The following is a 21,198-nucleotide window of genomic DNA, read 5'->3' on the forward strand; positions in this document are numbered from 1 at the left end:
AACATCAGGAAAAAAAAAAAAAAAAAACTGAAAACCAGAAATCAAACCTTGGCAGTCAGAAATAGCAGCCCTCGAGTGCATACACACACACACACACACACACACACACACACACACACACACACACACACACTGCATATACAGACTCAACATACAGTTTAGGGTACAGAAGTGACTGTTTGGAGCAAGGTGGATGGATCCGTAAGGGGGAAAGTACTTGTCACATAATCTTGACCACTTGACTTCAAATACCCATGTGAATCTGGTGTTGTGTTGTCTGTCCATAACCCCAGTGTTTCCACAGTCAAACCTGAGGTGGAGAGAGGAGAATCCCAGAAGTCTCTAGAACTAGCCTGGCATATGTGTGAAACAGTAAGAGACTATTTCAAACACGGCTGTTGGAGTCAAGGACCAACGACCAAAGCTGTCACCTAATCTTTACACACAGGGCAGGAACATGTGCTCTCACTCACAAACACACTCACACCACAAAGACGGAGAAATGCATCATTCGACTTACCAAGGTCATAATTTTTTATTATACTCTGAATAAGGTTGATATTTAAAGAGCAGAGGAAATGCCTATACAAAAGGTTTATGGAACATTCATTTACATACTGGATATATATTCTTTACAATATAGAATAGTGAAAACTGCGCTAATGGGTAAGACAGGTACAACAACATTACAACGTCCTTGACACTGAGGATAAATGCAGTGTGGCTTTTAACGTGGGAACAGCCCAACACTGGAAACTATGAGACCATTAATGAGAAGGTTAATGGGACCCTGGTTATATATGGAGAGTGGAGGGACATCACTGAATTTACTCACCGAACAATGCACTAACTTCTGCCCAACTGATGGCCTTGAAGCAAAAGCCTGAGCAACACTTCTCAGTGTTTCTGAGTATAGTCTGTGACACTGGTCTCGTCTTGTTCTCTTCAATACGCACGTCACACACAGAAGACAGAAGTTTGCCCTACCAGCTGTTGTAGACAGTTGTAGAGCTGTCTTCCTGTGTTTCCTCAGAGTGAATCCCTTGACACCCTTGACTACTTTTACCTTGAGTGAAGATCATACCTGGTCAGCCACTTGAAAGCGCATTCCCATGGCTTCTTGGATGCCAACCTCTGTGGCATTCAATTCACTGGAGGGCTGGGCTTCAGCTCCACCCAGCTGATTTCTAATTAAGTCCTCTCCCCCTCCAGCAGAGGAGAAAGGAGTGGGCCTGTGGTCTTTGGGCCACATCTGCATATAAACCATCATAGGTTGTGGTACTTCTTAGACAGAGCACAAACTTCGGCCCCCATCCCTGCCCCAATCTGGAGTTTAGCTGCATATGAGTAACCGAAACACTAGAAGCCTCTGTGGAAGACATGGGGCCTCTAGGGAATGGTGGCACATTCCCTCTAACAGGCACATCAGAGCGTCCATGAAAGGAGGTCCTTAAAGACCAAGGCAAACATTTGGCACAGAAATGAGGCACTTGCTTTTGGTGCATCGATAGGAGCTAAAAAGTGGAATGGTCCACCTGTATACACACACACACACACACACACACACACACACACACACACACACACACACATATCACTCAACCTGACATAGTTGATTCCAATTCTATATGTAGTTACATCTCTGCCCCTTTTGAAACAGAATTCACCACAAAAATCCCAGCTTATCAACTGTAGCCTGTCCCGGCTGTGAGATGTGGAAGCTAGGTCTGGATTTTAGAAGGCAGAGAGTGGAAATTTCAGGCTGGGGATGGGGATGCTCAGTCTTCCTGGGATGTAATGTTCTGACCGAGGAGACCCTGGCTTTGTCTCCACGTAGCCCTGCTCCATGTCCACTCTGGAAAGTGAAGGGCTCACTGCCTTCTTCGGAATCTCTGGGTACTGAGAGATGCAGGCAGGGAGCCTGCAGCAGTGGGGTACCCATCTGAGCATGAACCATCACACCGCACAGTAACTACGATGACTCAGCAAATCAAACACAGCCTGTGAATTCTTGCTCTTTCTCTTCATCCCTTCTCTCTCTCTCCCGACACCCACAGAGTTCCCCTCCAAAGCTGCAGGTGCCACGGGAGAATCTCGGTAACAGCTTAGAAAGGCCACATGGACTTTGGATGATGCAGACCTCTAGATGGCCCAGCCAGTCCTGCTAAGGCTGATGCCGGTGTCTTGGTCTCCCATTTCTCCTGGATGTTTCCATCCTCTTCTGGTCAAGACAGGTCGCTGTGCCAAGCAGAGGGTAGGCTGCTTGAGGCAAATCCATTTGGCAGACCTGCAGGTAAAGGACTGCGTGGTGTCACCATTGTTCCCTTCCAGTTGAGGGGCCAGCTGTCTCTGGTGTGTCTACAAAGGGACAAGCCTCCTAGCAATCACAGCTTAGTCGGCTGCAGCATTTGACGTGGGTATGCTATGGCAGTGGCAAGTGGTTATAAATAATTTGGCATAAGTAAAATATATATTATATAAAATGGCATTTTTTTTTTATTCTATCTTCTCGGTTTCCTCTCAGGGTCCTCTAGGCTCTCCACAGTCCGGGTGGTGACCTGAGAGCAGAGTCACAGAGTCCTTTCCACCAGCAGTGGGTTCTCCGACATTATCCACATGTCGGTCCACTGCTCTCGCTTCCGGTCCCTTCCGCTGCCCCGACTTAGATCCCCACCATGTTCCAACCTGCTCAGACCTTCACTAACCATGCATCTCCTCCTCAGTTTCATCGCTGTCTGCAGTAGAAAGAGAAGCTGAGAGAGCCGCTGGGCGGAGCGTATCTGTTGACAAGCGGGTGCCATGGCTACTCTGCCCGTCGATCATGAAGGGTGCTCCCGATCCACACAGATGCTAATGCGTCAGGGACCCAGGGCAGCCTTGTCTTCTATACTTCCTCTTCGTACAGCCCTTGTCCTTGGGACCCTGGTGAGGCATTTCCTGGGCCAAGATCCATCCACTCAAAATGCTCCTGACTAGGTAGGTGTGTCAGATGAGAAGCTTCTCTAAGGCCAATCTGTGGTAACATTGTTTGTTCTTGGTTTGAAGAGTTGCCATACTCTCCCCCTCTGGAGTCTGGAATGTGAGGATTGTCAGTCTGGTACAAACGGGGAGAGGGCCCCACCTCGCCCCACTGCCATGCTGAGGGCCCTATGGGTCATCTGGCAGGTTTGGCTAGAGGGGCTTAGATCTTCTTAGGGGAGCCGATCATGACCTTTGACACAAAGTTCACAATGGCACTGGCAGGCTGCTCGGGGTCATGTTCTGCAAACAGGTGGCACACATTATCTGTAGCACTGCCCTGTTTCCGGGCCACAAATCCAAAGACTCTGCAAAAGACAAGCCTAGGTCAGAGGAGCCAGCACAGTGTGCAGCACCACGCATGCGCGCATGCGCGCAGCACCACACATGCGCACAGGCTTTCTCCTTCTCACAGTAGCAACCTGGGAGCAATAGAGACTGCACGCAGGTTACGATGTACCAAGCACTGGCTTAGAGACCTGTCCGCCACCTGACCACTAGCCGCTGGGAACTACTGTGGGCAGAATGAGCACTGAGCCTAGAAGAATGTTACCCTAACTTGAATCAAAGCTGAGGCTTCACTTGCTCCTCTTCTGGAGGTCTCTAGGGGTCCTCCGGGTACCTTCTATAGAGTCCTGAGCTCCAGCTGCCTATGCAAAATCAAGGTCTCCCATGGAAGATCGGGGGCTTTAGGCCTCCAGGGAGAACACACACACAGATCTGGGGTTCTCAGCAGTACCGTCACCCTCTAAAATGGCTGGATTAAGAAATCTGTCTCAGTGTGTAAAGGACACTACAGATACAATAGAGACAGGGCACCCCCATCCCATTGCAACGGACAAACCAGCACCATCCGGGTCTGGGTTCTGATATCAGAACACTTATCCCTTATTTTCTACTTTTTCTATTTTCTATTCTTTATTTTCTATTTTCAGTTTAACTCAAACAAATGATCCCACCAACAATGACTACTTTGTTTTGTTTGATCTTTTAAATAATCCCTTCTTTGCATATCTAGAACTGAGGTCAACTGTGCACTGTGATTTTCAAATAGAGTAGAAACACTGGCAACTTACTTAGAAGAAGGGCCATCTTTGATCCACCTTGAGAATTAAAGACAAGAAGAGTTTTATGTTAGCTTTTTTTTTTTAAATTAAAGGGTAAAAGGGGGATACTTTTCAGTTACAAGAATGTAAAATTCTTACTTCCTGTCTTGTGGGTCCAAAGCACAGAAAATCACACTGCTCACAGGGTAATGTCTCCGGAAGAAGAGCCTGTTGGGTGGGGAGAGAGAGATTATTCCTTTCCCAAGAGTTCAGAGTGATAGATGGGTGGATGGGTGATGGATGGGTAGGTTCTTATTTCCCTAGTGGGATGATTTGTGGAGTAGAAATCATTTGATACCTCTGCTTGTTATTGGGGAGAGGACCAGAGTATCTGTTTGTGAAGAATCAACAACCGGAAGCTGGGCAGAAGGGAGTTAGCCAACTGAAGCACCACAAAGAGGGAAAGAGTCAACAACAGGGAATGTAGGGATGGACCCAGGAGCTCTGAGGAAATGGAGGGGCAAATGGTAAGACAGGGGAAGCACCTCAGGACCCCTGGACCTTTTGGCTCTCCCAAAGCTGAGCTCATATTAACAGCACCTTAGAGGACATGTGGCCACTATACTTTTTGATACTAACTTCTGAGGTAGGTTTGGCATAGGTTTAAAAGAAGAAGAGCAAACCAAACATCAGAGGGTTAAGGTGTTGGCTCAGGGTCATCTGCTCCAGAATGAGGAGAAGCCTTGACCAGCAAAGCCATACTCTTAGCCCAACTGCTTCATCCAAAGACTCTGTCTTCCAGCTATTCGGCAGCTTAGGACAATGAGGATAACATCTCACTTAAAGACCTGGCCCTGGGGACTGCACGTGTGGTGGCCTTCAGAGAGGCTACGGTGCACAGAGGGCTCAGGATGGTCTGGGCTACGTCCCATGCATTTGCCACAAGGGCTCCTGATACCACCCTCTGCTACTTTGACCAAGACAAGCTGCCCACAAGTTATGGGAGTAAGGATAGCAAAACAGAAGACAGTGGATTCGGGTCCATCTCAGTGGTTCGAAAGCAATGACGTAAAAGATTCTGCATCCTTAATAGAAAATAGCTTTGGGGCCAGAGAGCTGGCTTGAGGGCAGCATTTAAAGGGCAAGCATGAGGGACTGAGCTCAGATCCCCAGCACCTATGTAAAATCTGGGTATGCTGATGGGAATGTGTAAGTCCAATACTAGAGAGACTAGGGGAACTGCCTGCATTGGGCATATCCCAGCCAATCTAGCAAAACACTCGAGTTCCAGGCTTACTAAGAGAGCCTGCTCTCAAAGAATAGAATAGAATAGAATAGAATAGAATAGAATAGAATAGAATAGAATAGAATAGAATAGAATAGAACAGAACAGAACAGAACAGAACAGAACAGAACAGAACAGAATAGAATAGAATAGAAAAGAAAAGAAAGTGATGAAGATGGCCAATGCGGACCTCAGGTCCTTCTACCCCACAACTCCTCCCAAGACTTACTTTCTCTGATTGTCAGTCAGGGTGATGCCCTGGGCTGACACCTTGAAGTGTACCACTGTAGACACTGGAGGAGGTTCTTGAACCAAGGTCATGTTCAGGGCCTTCTGGACTGCCTGGTGACCGGTGAGGGACTCCATTTCCACAGAGTTTAAGTACCAAACATTGCAGGCTGCAAGACAACAGCGAGGAGGTGAGACGAATATTAGCCAGGACTGCTGGGGACATACATGCTCTATCATGTGGAGAAAGACCAACCAGAAGTTGAAGGGATCAGGAACAGTTTGGATGTGTGACCCAGACTAGAAGCACTGGTAAGCACACGCTCCCTGCTCAGCAGTATTAAAGATACACTGTTCCAGTGCCTGTTGGTGAGAGAAGTGTGCTGTTCATCCAGGACCTTTCCTGGCCTCAGTGAGAGCAAAGACAATGGTTACCATTAACACCATTGCCCAAAATGTGGTAAGAATGGAGACTATGAAATAAGAACCCCAAAGAACAGCCTACTATCATCACCCCCAGTTTGCAGGGGAGGATACCAGGCTCACAAATGGTAAGGAACATCAGTAATGTCACCTATCCGGAGTTCAAGTCAAGGTGACTTTGCTAGATCAAACTTCATGGACAACTCTAGCATTCAGAATGGCCTCACAGTCCCAGGTGAGAGCACTACAGAGGGACCGATCAGCCTTGGTGGTTTACCTGCACGTCAGCTCCTGTCTAATCTAGGTGTTTTCTTGAGCTCTCTTGAGAAGGAGAGCAAGGTGTCAAAAGTTCTTAACCTTCACACTGCCTAAGGCTTAAAGCCCACAAAGCTCTGGTAAAATGGGTACCTTTTATGCTGGGGTAACCTGAGCCCATTCTGAATAAATGAGGCACATTTTATCAGGAAGAGTTGAAAGGCCTAGAAACAACTTCAAGGTGCTATTTCTTCAAAGATTCAAAGAGAATCTGTCATAAGCACATGATACAGCTAATCTACAGAGGAAGATGGTCATGCACATATAAATTATGCCAAGAGAAAATGAAAACAGGTTATGCCCAAGAAGAAAGAAAGGGTTAAATTCAACCTCTCAACGAAATGTGAAGCAACCAGCAAACGGTAATCACGGAAATTATATAGCTACACGGAAAAATGGTTAGCAGGTAATTGGAAAAGCAGAATAAACCATCTCTGCTATGATTAGAACTATAAAATCAAAAGCATGTGTGCTATGAACAGACGCTGGAAGGACTGGAAAATGGGAAACAGACTTCAGGATGGTGAATATTCTACCTCCAATCCTGCCCTGTAGCTCGTGTAGTTTCAAAAGGCATCGTGTGCGCTTGTGTGACTGTGTCTGTGCGTGTGTGCCTGTGTATGTACATGTGTTCTGACCTAACGACTATGAAAATTCCAAAGTCTTGGTACACCTAGGTGTGGTTCACAGGAAACCACAGGCTAGACTGCTGTCTTGGTGACACCACAGGGAACTTCCTGATAAGGACTGGTCCATCTGTGATGCCAGGAAGAAGCCTGGTGTTGGGAGATGTTGGCAGAAATAACAGCTCTGGAGCAGATCCCCTCTGACTGTGACGGTGGGCCAGCATCCTCTCCCCCAGAGTCAGGCTCCCAGAGAACTTGTGGTCTGCAGGGCCAAGTGCTCCTGCTGAGGGGACGACTTGGAGCCGTGGCACTTCAAGACACATTGAACAGGACAGTATTCTTCAGACCTGTGCTGAGAGAACTTTCCGCCTAAAAGCGGTCTCAGATCCACATAATTTTAACTCGTCAAGGGTTACTTCTGGGAGGTTGGCTTAAAGCAATATGTCAAATTCAGGGAGAATCCGGTAGAAAGATGGCCCTTCAAGCTTGGCTTGTGGCACTGAAAAACTAGAGCCAGGCTGACTGGACGGACGGATGAATTACACAATGAGTCCTACAGAACCACAAAGAACGGAGACTTGCATTGTATTTGTAAAAACCACGAGCAAACTCGTTCTATAAACTGTAGAAAGGAATGTAAAAGGATGGTACATAAAGGACAATCCCAGGAGAGGGGAGGGGCAGGGACAGATCTGACGGATGCTCAGAGTCGTCTCTGGTTTAGAGAATTTCCAGCCCGCCTCCCCTTCTTCCAGTGGGATGTGGCTGCACTGAAACAGGTTCCGGAGTCATTGACCGACCTCTTCCTTTTAGCAATGCCCTGCCTTTTATTAAAAAAAAAAAAAACAAAAAAACAATGCATGGTCTTTATTAAACTATATTCACAGAGCACTAAGCTAAACAGCCAGACTATCTACTGACCTATGGGAAATCTGGTGACAGAGCCTCCTTTTTTTTTTTTTTTAGGATTAGCTCACATTCCTCCTCCGTTTCAAGAAGAAACAATTAAGAATTGAGGCTTAAAATACAGAGACAAATTGTTTCAGCTATTGGAACAAAGTCATAATGGCATTAGGATCAGATTTCCCATCCTGAGCTGACTGCCTTGTTGCTGGGTCTTGGCTTCTACTGTGAAGATATGAGGACATTTCCAAGGACCTTAGCAGAAGTCTAGAATCCGGATGACAAATGGTATTCAGATGGGGGGCGGGGGGCTTACAGTGATCAGAGATCTGAATAGTCCTACTTTTTTGATATAATGCCTGTGCTACAGGTAACCTAAATGACTGTAACTAATCCTTAGGCAAGGATGATGTGAACCCCGCCCCCAGATCAGCTGAGCTGAATCCTTGCCTTTATAGTGTGCAGTGGATGGAAATCCACACTCCTGGTATGCTATGGATTAGGGGAAAGCATCTGACAGTAGCCTTAAATTAAGGCTCATAGCTCGATGCCTAAGGCATCATGGAAGAGGGGGTGGATGCACAGTAAGAGCCAAGGGTCACAGAGGACTGAGGCAAAACAATGTCTTCCAGATACACCGTGACTACTGCACTCATGAACTCACAGAGGCACAAGATCAAGCCATTCAACATTCCAACACAGCTGTGAGAGACACCCAAGCCCCAAGCCCTAGCCTAGCGGAGGAACCAGTGACAGCTGATTTCTGGTAAAGGAAGTGAGAGCCAGTTTTCTTTAGGGGGTGCAGTTCCTGGTAGGTGAGCCATGATTCTACAGATGCCCCACGGCCATCAGTACATAGGCAGAACCAATTGGACTCAGTAAGTTATTAAATAAAAATAGAGAGAACATGGGGTATGGATGAGGACATAGGGAAGGAAGACCTGGGAGGAGTTGGGGTAAATATAATCAAATTATAATGAACTTTAAAAAAAATCAATGAAATATTAAAAATACTGTGTTGAAATGGACAAGAAATACTTAATTTCTAACAAGGACAATGGCTGAGTATAACATCTATAGGATGAATGTTAGTTAAGGAGCTTGAGAACTATTTAAAAAAAAAAAAACCGCTTATGATGAGAGATATTAAACCCAAGAGATGACTTTAGAGGCTCGTTGGTTTATGGCACCAGTCATGTGGACTAAGAAACTGAGCTCTGTTGCTAACACAGATGCAGAGGGAGGTATGGGCAAAATGCCCATTGTCTCTGACCAACAGCCTGTACTTCAGGAGCTCCATAGAGTGGAATGAGACCATGGCACCCACTCGACCCCACATGGAGAACCCTCCCAGAGAGGCAATGTCACCAAGATCCTATTTCTTCATGGTTCTCCCTTCCTTCCTTTCTTTCAACTTCTCTCTCTCTCTCCTTCTCCCTCCCTCCTCCCTGCCTGCCTCTTTCTTTCTTTCTTTCTTTCTTTCTTTCTTTCTTTCTTTCTTTCCTTTCTTTCTTTCTTTCTTTCTTTCTTTCTTTCCTTTCTTTCTTTCCTTTCTTTCTTTCTTCCTTTCTTTCTTTGTTTCTTTCTTTCTTTCTTTCTAACACGGATACATAGTTGTGGTTTAAAAACCAATCATTATGGGTTTTTGAAATTTTTCGAGTACATTTTTTAAGAGGTAGAATCAAATAAATCAGCCAGAGGCCATCTTGATGATTTACCAGGGGATGTCCATCTAGGAGGATACCAGGGAACATCTAAAACAAAATTGGGTGTTCTGAGTTTCTCTCTTTTGTGGTACTCACTGTCTCCCAAGGCCAGTCTGCTCAGGCTCATGAGGGATCAGAAGAGAAAGGGAAAGGCTGTTCTGTCCACTCAGGAAACTGTTCCCATGGCCTTTCTCAGAGTCTCATTTTTTTTTTTCTCTCTCCCTCTATGGAGAGGGAACATTGTCTATATTGAACAACATAAACCTGAGGTCTGTATGGCTGTGTATACATCAGATGCCAATCGTCTGAATGGCAGCCAAGCTGGAAGGCAGGAATATCACACAGACATACTGCTAGCCTGGGGCAAGTCTCTGTGACCCCTGTTGTGGCTATGGCAAACTCGGCTTTTTGGAACCTAGAACATATTCCACACTATAAGTCAGAGAGTCTTCTTTGGTTGAATAGAGGTGGCAGTGATTATGTTTAACTTTACAGAGCAGACCTACATAAGTGAGGATGTGGAGCAAGGGGATGTTTCTCCATTGCTGGTGGGAATACGGAATGGTACAGCCACTTTGTAAAAGAGTTCTGCGGTTTCCTTCAAAGCTAACTATATAGTCTTACCACAGGATCTAGCCATCAGGCTCCTCCACATTTAATCAAAGGAGTTGGAAACATCTACTAACCAAAAACTTGCACTTGGATATTTTTAGGAGCTTTATTCAGACCTGCCAAAACTTAGAAGCAACCCAGATATTCTTCAGTAGCTGTGCGGGTAACTAAGCTCTGCTTCGCCAGGGGCTGGGGAGAGATTGCGGTTGGTAAAAGGCTTCTACCAAAAGCTACAACCGTGAGGATGAGAGTTCAGGTCCCCAGCAAGCGGGGTGCAGGGATGTACTGCTGTAATCGTAGCACTGGGGAGACAGAACCAGGTGGGTCCTTAGAGCTCATTGGCCAGCTGGCCCAGCCACATCAATGAGCTACAGGTCGGGTGAAAGACTCTGCTACAAAAAATAAAGTGTAGGGAAATCTGAGGAGATATACAACATGGACCTCTGCCTCTAAACACATGTGCACACACATGTTCAGACACCCATGTGTATGTACATAGATCTGCACAAACACACATGGATAATCTCCTGCACCGTACACAAGGAAAGAAGCCACTAGTCAATATTTCTTAAGCCCATTAACACCAAGGAAGAACGCTATACTTCTGGGCAGAGCCTTGTGGAAGTTAGAGCTACAGACGACCAACGGCTGCAGACAGAGAGAGACTCAGTTTTCTTCATGGATGAGTGCCTTGGTAAGTTATTAAATCCTATACGTTTGGCCCTAAATACATGTACATAAGAGCAACACTGAATTGTAGACTCATGTAGACTTACGTGTGTGCACATATGTAACAATAATAATAACTACAGGGGGGTGTGACTATGACAGGGAGTGGAGGTGTGGAAGGAGGAGGAGGAGGAGGAAAGAAGCAGGGGGGAGATGGTGCAAGCTTTCAAGCCATTATAATTTATAATAAAAAGAGTGAGCTCTACACACACTGTAGACTTTACTTAAGGATGCAAAGACGCCAGCTCACCATCTGTAACACTGTGGTGTAGGAGGCCATGAGTGGAGAGACAGCACTGACATGGAATCTCTCTACCTTCTCTACCTTCCCGGAATGGACTCGGGAAGTAAACTCTATTAATAAAGATTTCATCCAAGTGGCCTGGGCTCCAAAGACCAGGCTGTGTGTGGTGTCTCCGCACACAGACGGCGGAGTGGGTCCAGCGGCTGACTCATGCTGAGGGACCGTTGAGTCACAGCTGGCAAGGCAGGTCACCACATCCTGCCTTGCTGCACCCCTACCCCCACACTAAATACAGGCCTTGACATTTGTTCCCCTGACTCTGGTCTTGTTGAGTCCGACCAATAGTTCCAGCCTCGGATGCCCTGGCCATGCCTCCTCCTCACAGATGCACCCTACCCAGCCGTGCCAAGCATCTGTAAAAGGAAACTTCCTTCACAGTCTACACACAGAAAAGCAGGAAATGACTGTCAAGGGAAGTTCTACCATGGAGTTCGGTGCTGCCCGATGACTCGGAGATGCAGAGAGACAGAAACTGAAGCTGTGTCCACTGACCTGCTCCTTGTTTCAGCAGCTCAGCTGCTGAGTTGGCCGCTGTCTGGGGAGAGTTTTCTGCTATTTCCTCTAGCGGATCTGCAGGAAGAAGGGTGAGACGAAGACATGAGCTCCTGACACAGTAGTCCACATGGCATCGAAAATCTGATGACGGAATTCCCAGACGGTGACAGAGCTGACTTTCTCTCGAGAGACAATCACGTAGCCCATAGAAACTGCAATCCCATTCTGAACACAGATGGAGGTGGCATGGCCCCCTAACATATTTTCCTGGCCTCTGAATTCATTTACATCAGAGATCAAAATTTAAAAGACGAATACCATTTACCTACAGGAAAGCTGAACACACAGTCAAGCCCCCATATACCCTGGATGTGAATTTTTAAAAACATTCCTGTGGGCATTTTCTAACAAACACAAAAGTAAAGAGACTTGTTCATTCGTGACCTAAATTTAACCATAGCAACATCATCCCCCTTCTGTAGGATTGAGAATCGACAATGCAAGTGACCTTGAAATGTAGTCTGAGATTACACACTCTGTGTGTGTGTGTGTGTGTGTGTGTGTGTGTGTGTGTGTGTGTGTGTGTAAATAACTTCTTATGCACGTATACATGTTTTACATGCATATATGTCTGTGGATCTCATGAACGCCTGGTGCCCAAGGAGGCAGATCTCCTAGGACTGGAGTTTTAGCTGCCTAATGCAAGTGCTAGGACCTGGTCCTGGGTCCTCTGGAAAAGCAGTCAGTGCTCTTAACCACTAAGCCATCTCTCCAGTCCCCAAGTGTTTTTTACATCTTTAAGCTGAGCAGTCTTTGTTTTCTTGAAAGCTTTCATCCAGGTCATGATGTGCAATGTCTGGGAGCTGCTGCCAGCAGCAGGGCATTCTCCTTTTTCAATTCTGGTGGCCACTAGCTTTGTTGGGCGGGGGGAGGTTAGGAGTATATATCATATGAAAGACTGATGATTTTTGTAAGGCTCTCGATGGGTCCTGGGAACAGCATGCTATGAGTGGTGCAGAAGATCCTACACGCAGCCAGATAGCACCGAGGCCTCCACCACATACCTCTCTCTGGAATGAGCAGCTTGCAGGGCAAAGCCAAGGGGGTGATGGAATGCTGGCACACCAAAGCCGTCAGGCTCCCTGCAAAGCGGATAAGAGTAAATGGCTGTCACCAATTTCTTCACCTGCTGCACGCTTAGCCAGAGAGTCAGTTGAGACCAAACCTTCAAAACCCATGCCTTTATACCACTGTGAGACGTAGCTCAAAGCTCCAAGAGATGACAAGGTCCAAGTCAGTGAAGAGGGCGAGGGAGGGACCGGCAGTATATGCTAACCAAGCATACCGCCTTCGTAAGTGGAAAGTGCCAGGGTGCTTCTGAACGAGTAGGACACAAGGCTGCCCCAGTCCATCCAGAAGGCTGCGAAAGGCTCTCAATTCACAAAGAAGAGGGATGGATCTGGTGGCAGCTCTGTGCTCCTTCCTCCCTGTGCCTGAGGGATGCGGTCACAGTGGACTCCGACCCTGCTGGGACCCAGCTGCTGCCCTTCACCTTGTCGTATTCTAGCTCCGTTTATTTACTCTTGACAAAGCTTCCAAAGAACAGCTGTCCCTTCAGCTTACCTTAAAGACCTCGGGTGGCAGCCTGACACCCAGGGGCTGAAGTGAGAGGAACCCACCACGGCACAGAGGCCCTCAAATCTAAGCCACCCGAAGGAAGGGAATCTATGCCCTGAAAAGTAGTAAAAGAGCCTCTCAAGTAACTCACCGAAGTATGGTTCGTTCGAGCACCCTTTCAACCGCACTCCCTTTGGGGTACACTCAATCAGGAAATGCCGGACGAGTTCATTGGACAAATCTCCTGCTGCGGAAGGAATAAAAATTTATTATTTTAAATTTAAAGCATAGGAGAATCAGAGTAGAGGTGCGGGGGCAGGAGGGGGGGGAGACAGAGAAATATATAGACTGGTGGATTGTTAGAAGACAGACAGACAAACAGACAGGGCTTTTATATTTGCCTCCTGCAGATACCAAAGCTAAGATCTACCCCTGAGAAGGCTCCCTCTAAACAGGATTAAACCACTGCACTACTGGGCCACCTAGAACCACTCCTGGGATGCTCAGTGGGCGGTACCATAAGCCAGATGGATAGTAAGACCTGTTGGAGTAAAAATGTGGAAACTAAGAGAGTCCCTGAGAGCCATCCTCAGACGCTCTAAGAACTCCCAGAGAAGGGGTGAACTGGCAGTTCAGAATGACTCTGGCCTCGGAGTACCAGCTGCATTCCTCCAAGAGAGGAAAGGCCACAGCTCGGGCAGAGAAGACTTCAGTAAAGAGCTGGAAGGACGCCAGCCCTCTGGGTGAGGTGGGGCCACCAGCTGGGTACAGAAACGCCTTCAGCAACAAGCAGTCTGCTATGTAGGGGCAGCGTTCTACCAAACTGCTAGTCAACAGGACATTTGTGTTCAAAGCCAGCTGTTGAGCCCAAAGAGAAGGGGCCTGAGGAGAAGCCACTGAATGGAAAAGTACAAAGTGAACCAGGAGAAAACTAAGTCACTTCCCCAAGCTGCTAAAGTCAGTAGACTCCCTGTGTCCTTAACTGCTGCCTTGAGCGCCCTGAGACACAGCCTCTCAATTCTGCTGATACTGGAACTGCAGGAACAAGACCTACTGAATTGGGGAGAGGTTGCCAGACTCTAGCCTGTGTAAGCTGAATAGTTCTGATCCCAAATCCAAAACCTGGCACCAGCATGACACCATAAATGGACAATTCCACACCATTAAATGTTGTCTCATGAACAAAATAATGGAAAACATTGTATAACGGGTACCTTCAAAATGTACGGGATGTGTATGAATTCTACACAAGATGTAAATGGATTTTTAACCTTAAGACTTGGGTCTCCCCGGTTCTGTTCCTAGTACAGCTTACGACTGTCTGTAACTCCATTTTCAGGGTATCTGACACCCTCTTCTGGCCTCCATGGGCACTAGACATATACATATTATACAGGGAAAATATCACACAAGTAAAATAAGAAAGCAATAATCTTTTTAAAGACTTAAGCCTCATTCCCAAGATATCTCATTACACAGGTACAGATACTGTGAAATCTGAAAACGATCAGACACCTTGGCCATGTCTGTTTGCGGCCATTTATGATGAGAGACACTGAACTGGCGTTAGGCTCCAGTGATGCTTATCAAATAACAACACGTGTTAGCGGCCGTACACGTCACCGCTTTTTGGGGGCAGTCAAGGGGAAGGGGATAACATCACTCTGTGAATCAGTCACACAAACAGAGGGAATAAACATACGACCCTTCCTCTGTGGGAGGAGAAGGTGCGGGCCTTCCAGTCTAATGAGAACACCACTGAAGGTCTGGGTTCTACTTGTGGAAAATGCCCCATGAAGACCCTGCTGCCAAGGGCGTTTTGGAACGCAGAGTCTAAAATGAGCACAGTCGTCTCGTCTCAGCATGAGTGGAGGGGGCACAGGGACTAACTGGCTCTTCACTCATTGGGTAAACTCTTCTCGCTATTCTACCGTTGGACTGTGAACTCAAATGTGCAATCCAGGCCTGGGTGTACGCGCAGAGGCGAGACTGCACTTCAGCCAGTGGAGACCACCGTGCTGCGTTTCCCGACATCTGCTATTCACATAACCTCTCTTTTGTTCCTTTATTCTCAGACTTAGAATAAAGTCTGCCCAAGGCAGGATATGTTCCCAGACACTGTAAGTCCATTCCTGATCTGTCACTAACCGACGTTCTAAGTAAGGCCTGGCGCCCTCAGCAGCCAGGTCTGAGCGAGTGCTTTGTGATAAAGTCCGTGTGTCCCCAGGAGTAGTGTTCTGGTGAGCTTCTTATGCTGAAATCCTGGACATTCTATGTGACACCACTTACTTTCCTCCCCACAACCGTCCCGCTCCCTCGCAGAAGCCCTGTCAGTACCCACAGGTTCGGGAGCTGTGCTCTCTGAGTCCTAGCTGCCTCCCAACCACACTCCCTAGCCTTTCAAGACGAGCACATTCCTAGAAGCAGGTCAGTCACCTGCGCCTGAGGCTGGCCGACATCTTACCGTCTCAATGCGGCTTGCACAGCGTTTGCTCTAGGAAGCTTTTGGCACAGATTTCAAGCAAGAGTTTGGATAGATCGTCCCAGAGGCAGGCATGGGATGGGACAGAAAGGTGCCAGCCACATCCATGCTTACTCTGATTCCTCTCTCCAGCTAACGCAGCATCTCCCATGTGGCAAAGGCTCAGCTCCCACAGAGATGTTCTGGTGGTCAGTGAAGATGTAGGACGGGGTGGGGTCTTAGGGTCACTTAGAGCATGCTAGCTTCCTCCCAGCCTCTCCCCTTCACGTGGCAGGCAGAGGGTGAACACGTACTCCCTCACGCACAAACACGATATTATGATTTTATCCATCACAGGCCTAGTACCAGAGACAACCAAATGAGCTGAGCCTCTTAAAACTGAGCCACAGAGAGCACTATCTGATAAGAAAACTACCCAGGGCATCCTGCCACAGGGTGACGACTCCTCGTGACCTGAGGTGTTCAGTAAGTTAAAACTTTGACTCATAATATAGTACGTAGAACATGTGTTCACATTGCCAAGTTTAAAAAAAAAAAGAGAGAGAAAATGATCATATTAGAGATGTCTGCCTCTCAGTGACGAATCAAGCATCCAGTGATGCCTTGCATGTGAACACCCAAAGGAAGAAGGGCTGACACAAAACAGGGTGCTTTACTGGGTCCTTGGCTCTACTGCAGTGGTTCTTGACCTGTGTGGGTTGTGACCCCTTAAGGGGCTGAATGACCCTTTCACAGGGGTCATCTAAGATCATCGAAATCTAAATATATATATATATATATATATATATATATTTACTATTCGTAACAGTACCAAACCTACAGTTATGAAGTAGCATCAAAAACAAGTTTCTGGTTGGGGATCACCGCAACGTGAAGAACTTCATTAAAGGGTCATAGCATTAGGAAGGTTGAGAACCACTGATCTACTACTATGGAAAAGAAATGAAGATAAAATGTATAAATGGGTGTATGTTTTTAAGCAAGATGACTACTTAAGGAAGGACCCTTATAGGGCAAGCACTAAAGAGAACCAGTGGGAGCAGCTGCCGTTATCAGCCACCGTAAACAACAGACAGCCCTGCCCGTGAGCCATTACCTTTCTTGTTCAGGTGCAAGACCGATGGAGGAGGTGTGGCCACCTTCATGGCCAGGCCGTAGGCCCCTCGGAAGGAGTGACTGTCCCTCACGATGAATGACCCAGGAGCTTTGTCCTTCAACATGGCGATGGCTAGAAGGAGTAAAGGCATGGGTGACTGCAGGGCCCACCCAGAGTCTGCGATGGCTCCACGTCTGAAAATCACACTGCAGTCTAGGACAGTGCGACAGGAGAAGAGTAACATTCTCTTCCCTGGCCATGGTCCCAGAGATGGCTCGGCCGCCCGACAGTGGACTGTTACAAAGCACTGATGTCCCCTCTCTTTGGCGCATGTGCACTCTCCCCCTCTTTGCACCACTGCTGGGAGGGCCCCACCCGCAGGACTCCCGTTCTCTATAGTCATCCAGATCTCAGGAGCTCCGGGACAGCCTCAGAAGATGAACTAAGGATGGCGGCCCCTTCTCCCGGCTGCTTCTACAACCAGGCCAGTGGGGACCCCGCTTGGCAGATGAACATGGAGTAAGGAAAATGCCATCTTTTATCTGTGCTGCTAAGCAGTGAGAGCGGAGTTAGAAGGACTCGGGGACACTGGCCACATAAGGCCGCTCTGTGTGTGCTGTGAAGGGGGCGGGGGAGAGGGGAGTGCGACTGGACTTGCTAAGCAGCCCTCACAAAGGCCGCCTGAGGGAAATGGAAGGCCTTCCAGGTCACGCTGGTGTTTGCCCCCCCCCACCCCCACCTCACCCACGCTTCTCTTCCATTTAAAACGACAACAGCTTCCTTGAGCTCCGGGAGGAACTGGAGTCTCACAGTTTCTGTTATCTCTAAAATCTAATGGCCGAGACTCAGGGAGGAAACAGCCTTTCTGAGAGATGATCCTGTGAATGAAGGGCCCGTTCGGACTTCAACAACCTGGTGCCCAATGTGGGGCAGGTTCATGCAGGCTACAGGAAGCTCCTTATAGGAAGAGCTCCAAACTTCCATTGCCTTTCCTGGCCCTCGGCCACCATGCCTGAGATCCCCCCCCAGTGCATTCGCTCTCCTCCACTACCTCTTTCTGCAATACTCTGGAGCCTAGAACCCCGAGGAGTCCTTGGTAGCGATCCAAGCAGTGTCTCCTCCTCAGAGCTGGCCTGGTGAAACAGTCAGTGCTCACAGACCACACTCCGAGATGCATGTGGCTGGAACCCACTTCTCACCCAAACCCTCATTCTGTACAGTTTTCCCCATAAAACTGTGAGGGCTGTGGAATGTTCACCAGAGGCCTAAGATAAAGGGTGTGCTTATCAGCACCACAGTTGATGCAAGGGCATCCCTGACAGAAGGACCCAGAGACCAAGTATGACGGACACTGCACGGGGTCCCTTGCCCCCGCCTACCTTGTTCTCTTGAGATGTCTGCCTTGTACCAGAACTTCGAAGTGTCTTGAACAAACTTCACAATCACGAGTTTATCATTTGGGCTATCTGTGAAGCAGAATTTTTAACACAGAATGTTTTTATTGCTGCCTCTTTTAGGACGATAACGCAAGTCCAAATCCATGCTCGGTTTCAGGGAGGCACAGAAGGTCCTAAGTGGGGAGGAGACACAGCTCAAAGGATCGAAGGGAAGGAAGAGCCTGTGCCTCAGGGTACAGTGCAAGCCAAGCATATTTTCAATCCCAGAAAGGAGGACACGGCAGCAAGCCTGGTGCCAAACACTTGAAACAGCTTATAACTCAATTCTGGATTAATAAATTGGGAAGAAAGTAAATTTAAAAAAAAAAATCTATTTTGAAGTCAAAATGAATACATAACCATTGCATCACCTACCCTTTTTGTCCCATGTCTACAGTGCATGAAGGAGGAAGCTGAGAGGATTTACAGGAAAAACTGACCCTGTCTGGCTTTAGGCAAGCAGGATGGGAAAGAGGCAACAGGGGGTCTGAACATTTCCTGCAGGACACTTGACTTAGCATAGAAGGCTGGCTCAAATGGGAAACCCCAGCCAACCTCTCCTGAGGGAACGGGCAGACACAGAGACATACCTGGCAAAGGTGTGGCCACTTCTGAAGGCTTGCAGAAGTCTGGAAGGACATTCGGGAAGGGGATGCTCATGGTGCTCCCGCTGTGGGGGCTGGAGAAGCCACTGGATGAAGGGGAGACTGAGCCCAAAGAGCGATCTCCCTCCGAGGTTCTCTTCTTCTCCGGGAGGGGTGGCTGCCCGGGTAGGCTTATGCCCTGGTTCTGCAGGCCCGGACTATGATGGCTGCTGGCTCCAGGTGATACCGTGAGAAAGTTGTGGGACAGGAAGCCGTTGTCCGCAGCCCCTGTCGTCGTCAGAGAGGTTCCGGGGACTGGTGATGGGCCGTGGGAATTAACCAGCAAGGTGCCAGCATCCTCACTGGGTGGAAGGCCACTTGTTACTGTAGTTACTGTGTTGAAAGCCAAGAAGGCCTGGCTGCCTGCAGGAGGCATAGCCTCCTGAGACTCTGACATGGACAGCTCATGGCTGTGGAAAGAGGCCTGGAGCTCTGAGGACTGGAAGCAGGGCAGCCCTGGTGAGTTCTTACCAGAGCTACAGAACTCATGGGGGCCGAGGGGACTTTCGGAAGGGCGGCTGTTCCCCAGTAGGGTGAGGGTGGACTTCGGGCTGCTCTCTGCCCACTGGCGTTTTGCAGAAGGCGGGCTGTTCAGAAGACAAAAAGCAGCCACAGGGAAATGTAAGGAACATACAACAGGTGCCTTAAATCCAGCAACGGTTACAAGACACAGATGAGACATCCTCCATCCCTTACATGTGTTTCAGTGACCCAGGCTGACCTCGGTCCAAAAATATTAAGTAGAAAATTGTAGAAATAAACAACTGCTAAGTCTTAAGTGTTACTCTGAGTGGGAGGATGAACTGTGTACTGTCCTACTCAGTCATGGCCAGGACATGCGTCATCCCTTATCCAGCGTATCCATGGAGTATATGCTGCCTGCTTGACATGCTGTGTGTTGGTGAACTCTCAGGTTACTTAGAAATGGCCCCAAAGGGGCTGGTGAGATGGCTTAGTGGTTAAGCACTCTGTAGAAGAGCCTGGTTTGATTCCTAGTACCCGCCAGTGACTTACAACCGCCTGGAGCTCCTGTTCTAGAGGACCTGCTGCCCTCCGCTGGCCTCCGCAGGGACCAGGCATACATGTGGCAAACAGACTACAGGCCGGCAAAACATTCATATGATAAAAATAATAAAGATATAAATCTAACAACAACAAGCGCCCCAAAGACCAAGGATGGGGACGGGGACACTGGCTGATTGGCTATGGAGTCCAATGGATTTCCTTTGAGAAACGGTCAGAGTTACCATAGGGAAAGCATCATATGCAAGGTTGCTCCTTTCTAGGATCTTAGGCATCAACTAATGCCTAAGGCCATATTTCCTGCAGACCGAGGACTGGGAATTACCACATTCAGGAACCTCGAAAACCTATTTTAAAAACACAGTTCTTGCAACATATATGTACTTAAATTGACACGTACTAGGTATAGCGTCTACATGTGATGTCTAGTCCTTAGAGGACCCCCTTTTATTATGTTGTTTAATATTTAAGTCTTCGATTATTTGTTTGCTTTATTTGTGTGTTCGTGGCTGGTTGGCTTGTCTCAGGACAGGGTCTTTCTGTGGAACAGCCCTGGCTGTCTCAGAACTCCCTTTGTAGAACAGGATGGCTTTGAACTCAGAGAGATCGGCCTGCCTCTGCCTGCCCCCGCCCCACCCCATACCCCCCCCCCGCCCCTTCCCTGAGTGCTGGGATTAAAGGTGTGCACTAGCACACCCAGCAAAACCGTGTACGATAAACACGGGACATTTGAGCTCTCCTCTGGGCCAGTGTGGCAGCTGGCCTTACTGAGTTTCAAAAGGCCTGCGTCTTCATAAAACAGAAAGTTTGCTCTGAAGCCCTTTCTTCCTTTTCATTTTTTGCAACACCACTAGGTCAGAGTTTCCTATGTGTTCATATATTTTCCTCATGCCAGTGCACAAGGCAAGCTACTTGAGCAAGTATCCGGCAGGCAGGCCTGGGCACAAGCTTTTCTCCATCATGTATGTCTGAGTGAGGCCACACCATTGGGCTCTGCTCTGCCCACCCCTTTGTCTAAGCCCCTCTTCCTACCTCTCTCTCCTCTGGCCGGGGCCGTTGCTGGAAACTGTGCAGGATGCCGCGAACACCTGCTGGAAGTTGGGTGTTGCAGGCATATCAGCCCGAAGCAGGGTGGGTTTGGGTCCGAGGGGGCTCTCTGACATCCCCACAGTGTGGCTGATAATCTCTGTGCAGCCTCGTGGTTCTGAAG

The 21,198-nt window shown here is 48.0% G+C and overlaps 1 protein-coding gene across 3 annotated transcripts in view; it reads right to left on the reverse strand.

Moving 5' to 3' along the window:
* Nucleotides 1-510: 510 nt before the first annotated feature.
* Tns3 (tensin 3) overlaps nt 511-21,198 on the reverse strand; it is a 130,720-nt gene continuing 110,032 nt past the window's right edge. For 2 of the 3 annotated variants that reach the window (XM_032916073.1, XM_032916074.1), the window contains exons 18-28: nt 21,021-21,192; nt 18,912-19,552; nt 18,265-18,351; nt 16,886-17,017; nt 13,459-13,554; nt 12,755-12,832; nt 11,688-11,765; nt 5,579-5,747; nt 4,224-4,292; nt 4,095-4,121; nt 511-3,326 (exon numbers count right to left, since the gene is read on the reverse strand). In XM_032916073.1, the coding sequence (XP_032771964.1) occupies nt 3,182-3,326; nt 4,095-4,121; nt 4,224-4,292; nt 5,579-5,747; nt 11,688-11,765; nt 12,755-12,832; nt 13,459-13,554; nt 16,886-17,017; nt 18,265-18,351; nt 18,912-19,552; nt 21,021-21,192 (1,694 nt within the window). In that variant the 3' untranslated portion in view covers nt 511-3,181. The remainder of the gene's footprint in view (nt 3,327-4,094; nt 4,122-4,223; nt 4,293-5,578; nt 5,748-11,687; nt 11,766-12,754; nt 12,833-13,458; nt 13,555-16,885; nt 17,018-18,264; nt 18,352-18,911; nt 19,553-21,020; nt 21,193-21,198) is intronic. The other variant, XM_032916075.1, reaches the window with a different exon arrangement.

The sequence above is a fragment of the Rattus rattus genome, chromosome 11 (genome assembly GCF_011064425.1).
Source record: "Rattus rattus isolate New Zealand chromosome 11, Rrattus_CSIRO_v1, whole genome shotgun sequence".
NCBI lineage: Eukaryota > Metazoa > Chordata > Mammalia > Rodentia > Muridae > Rattus > Rattus rattus.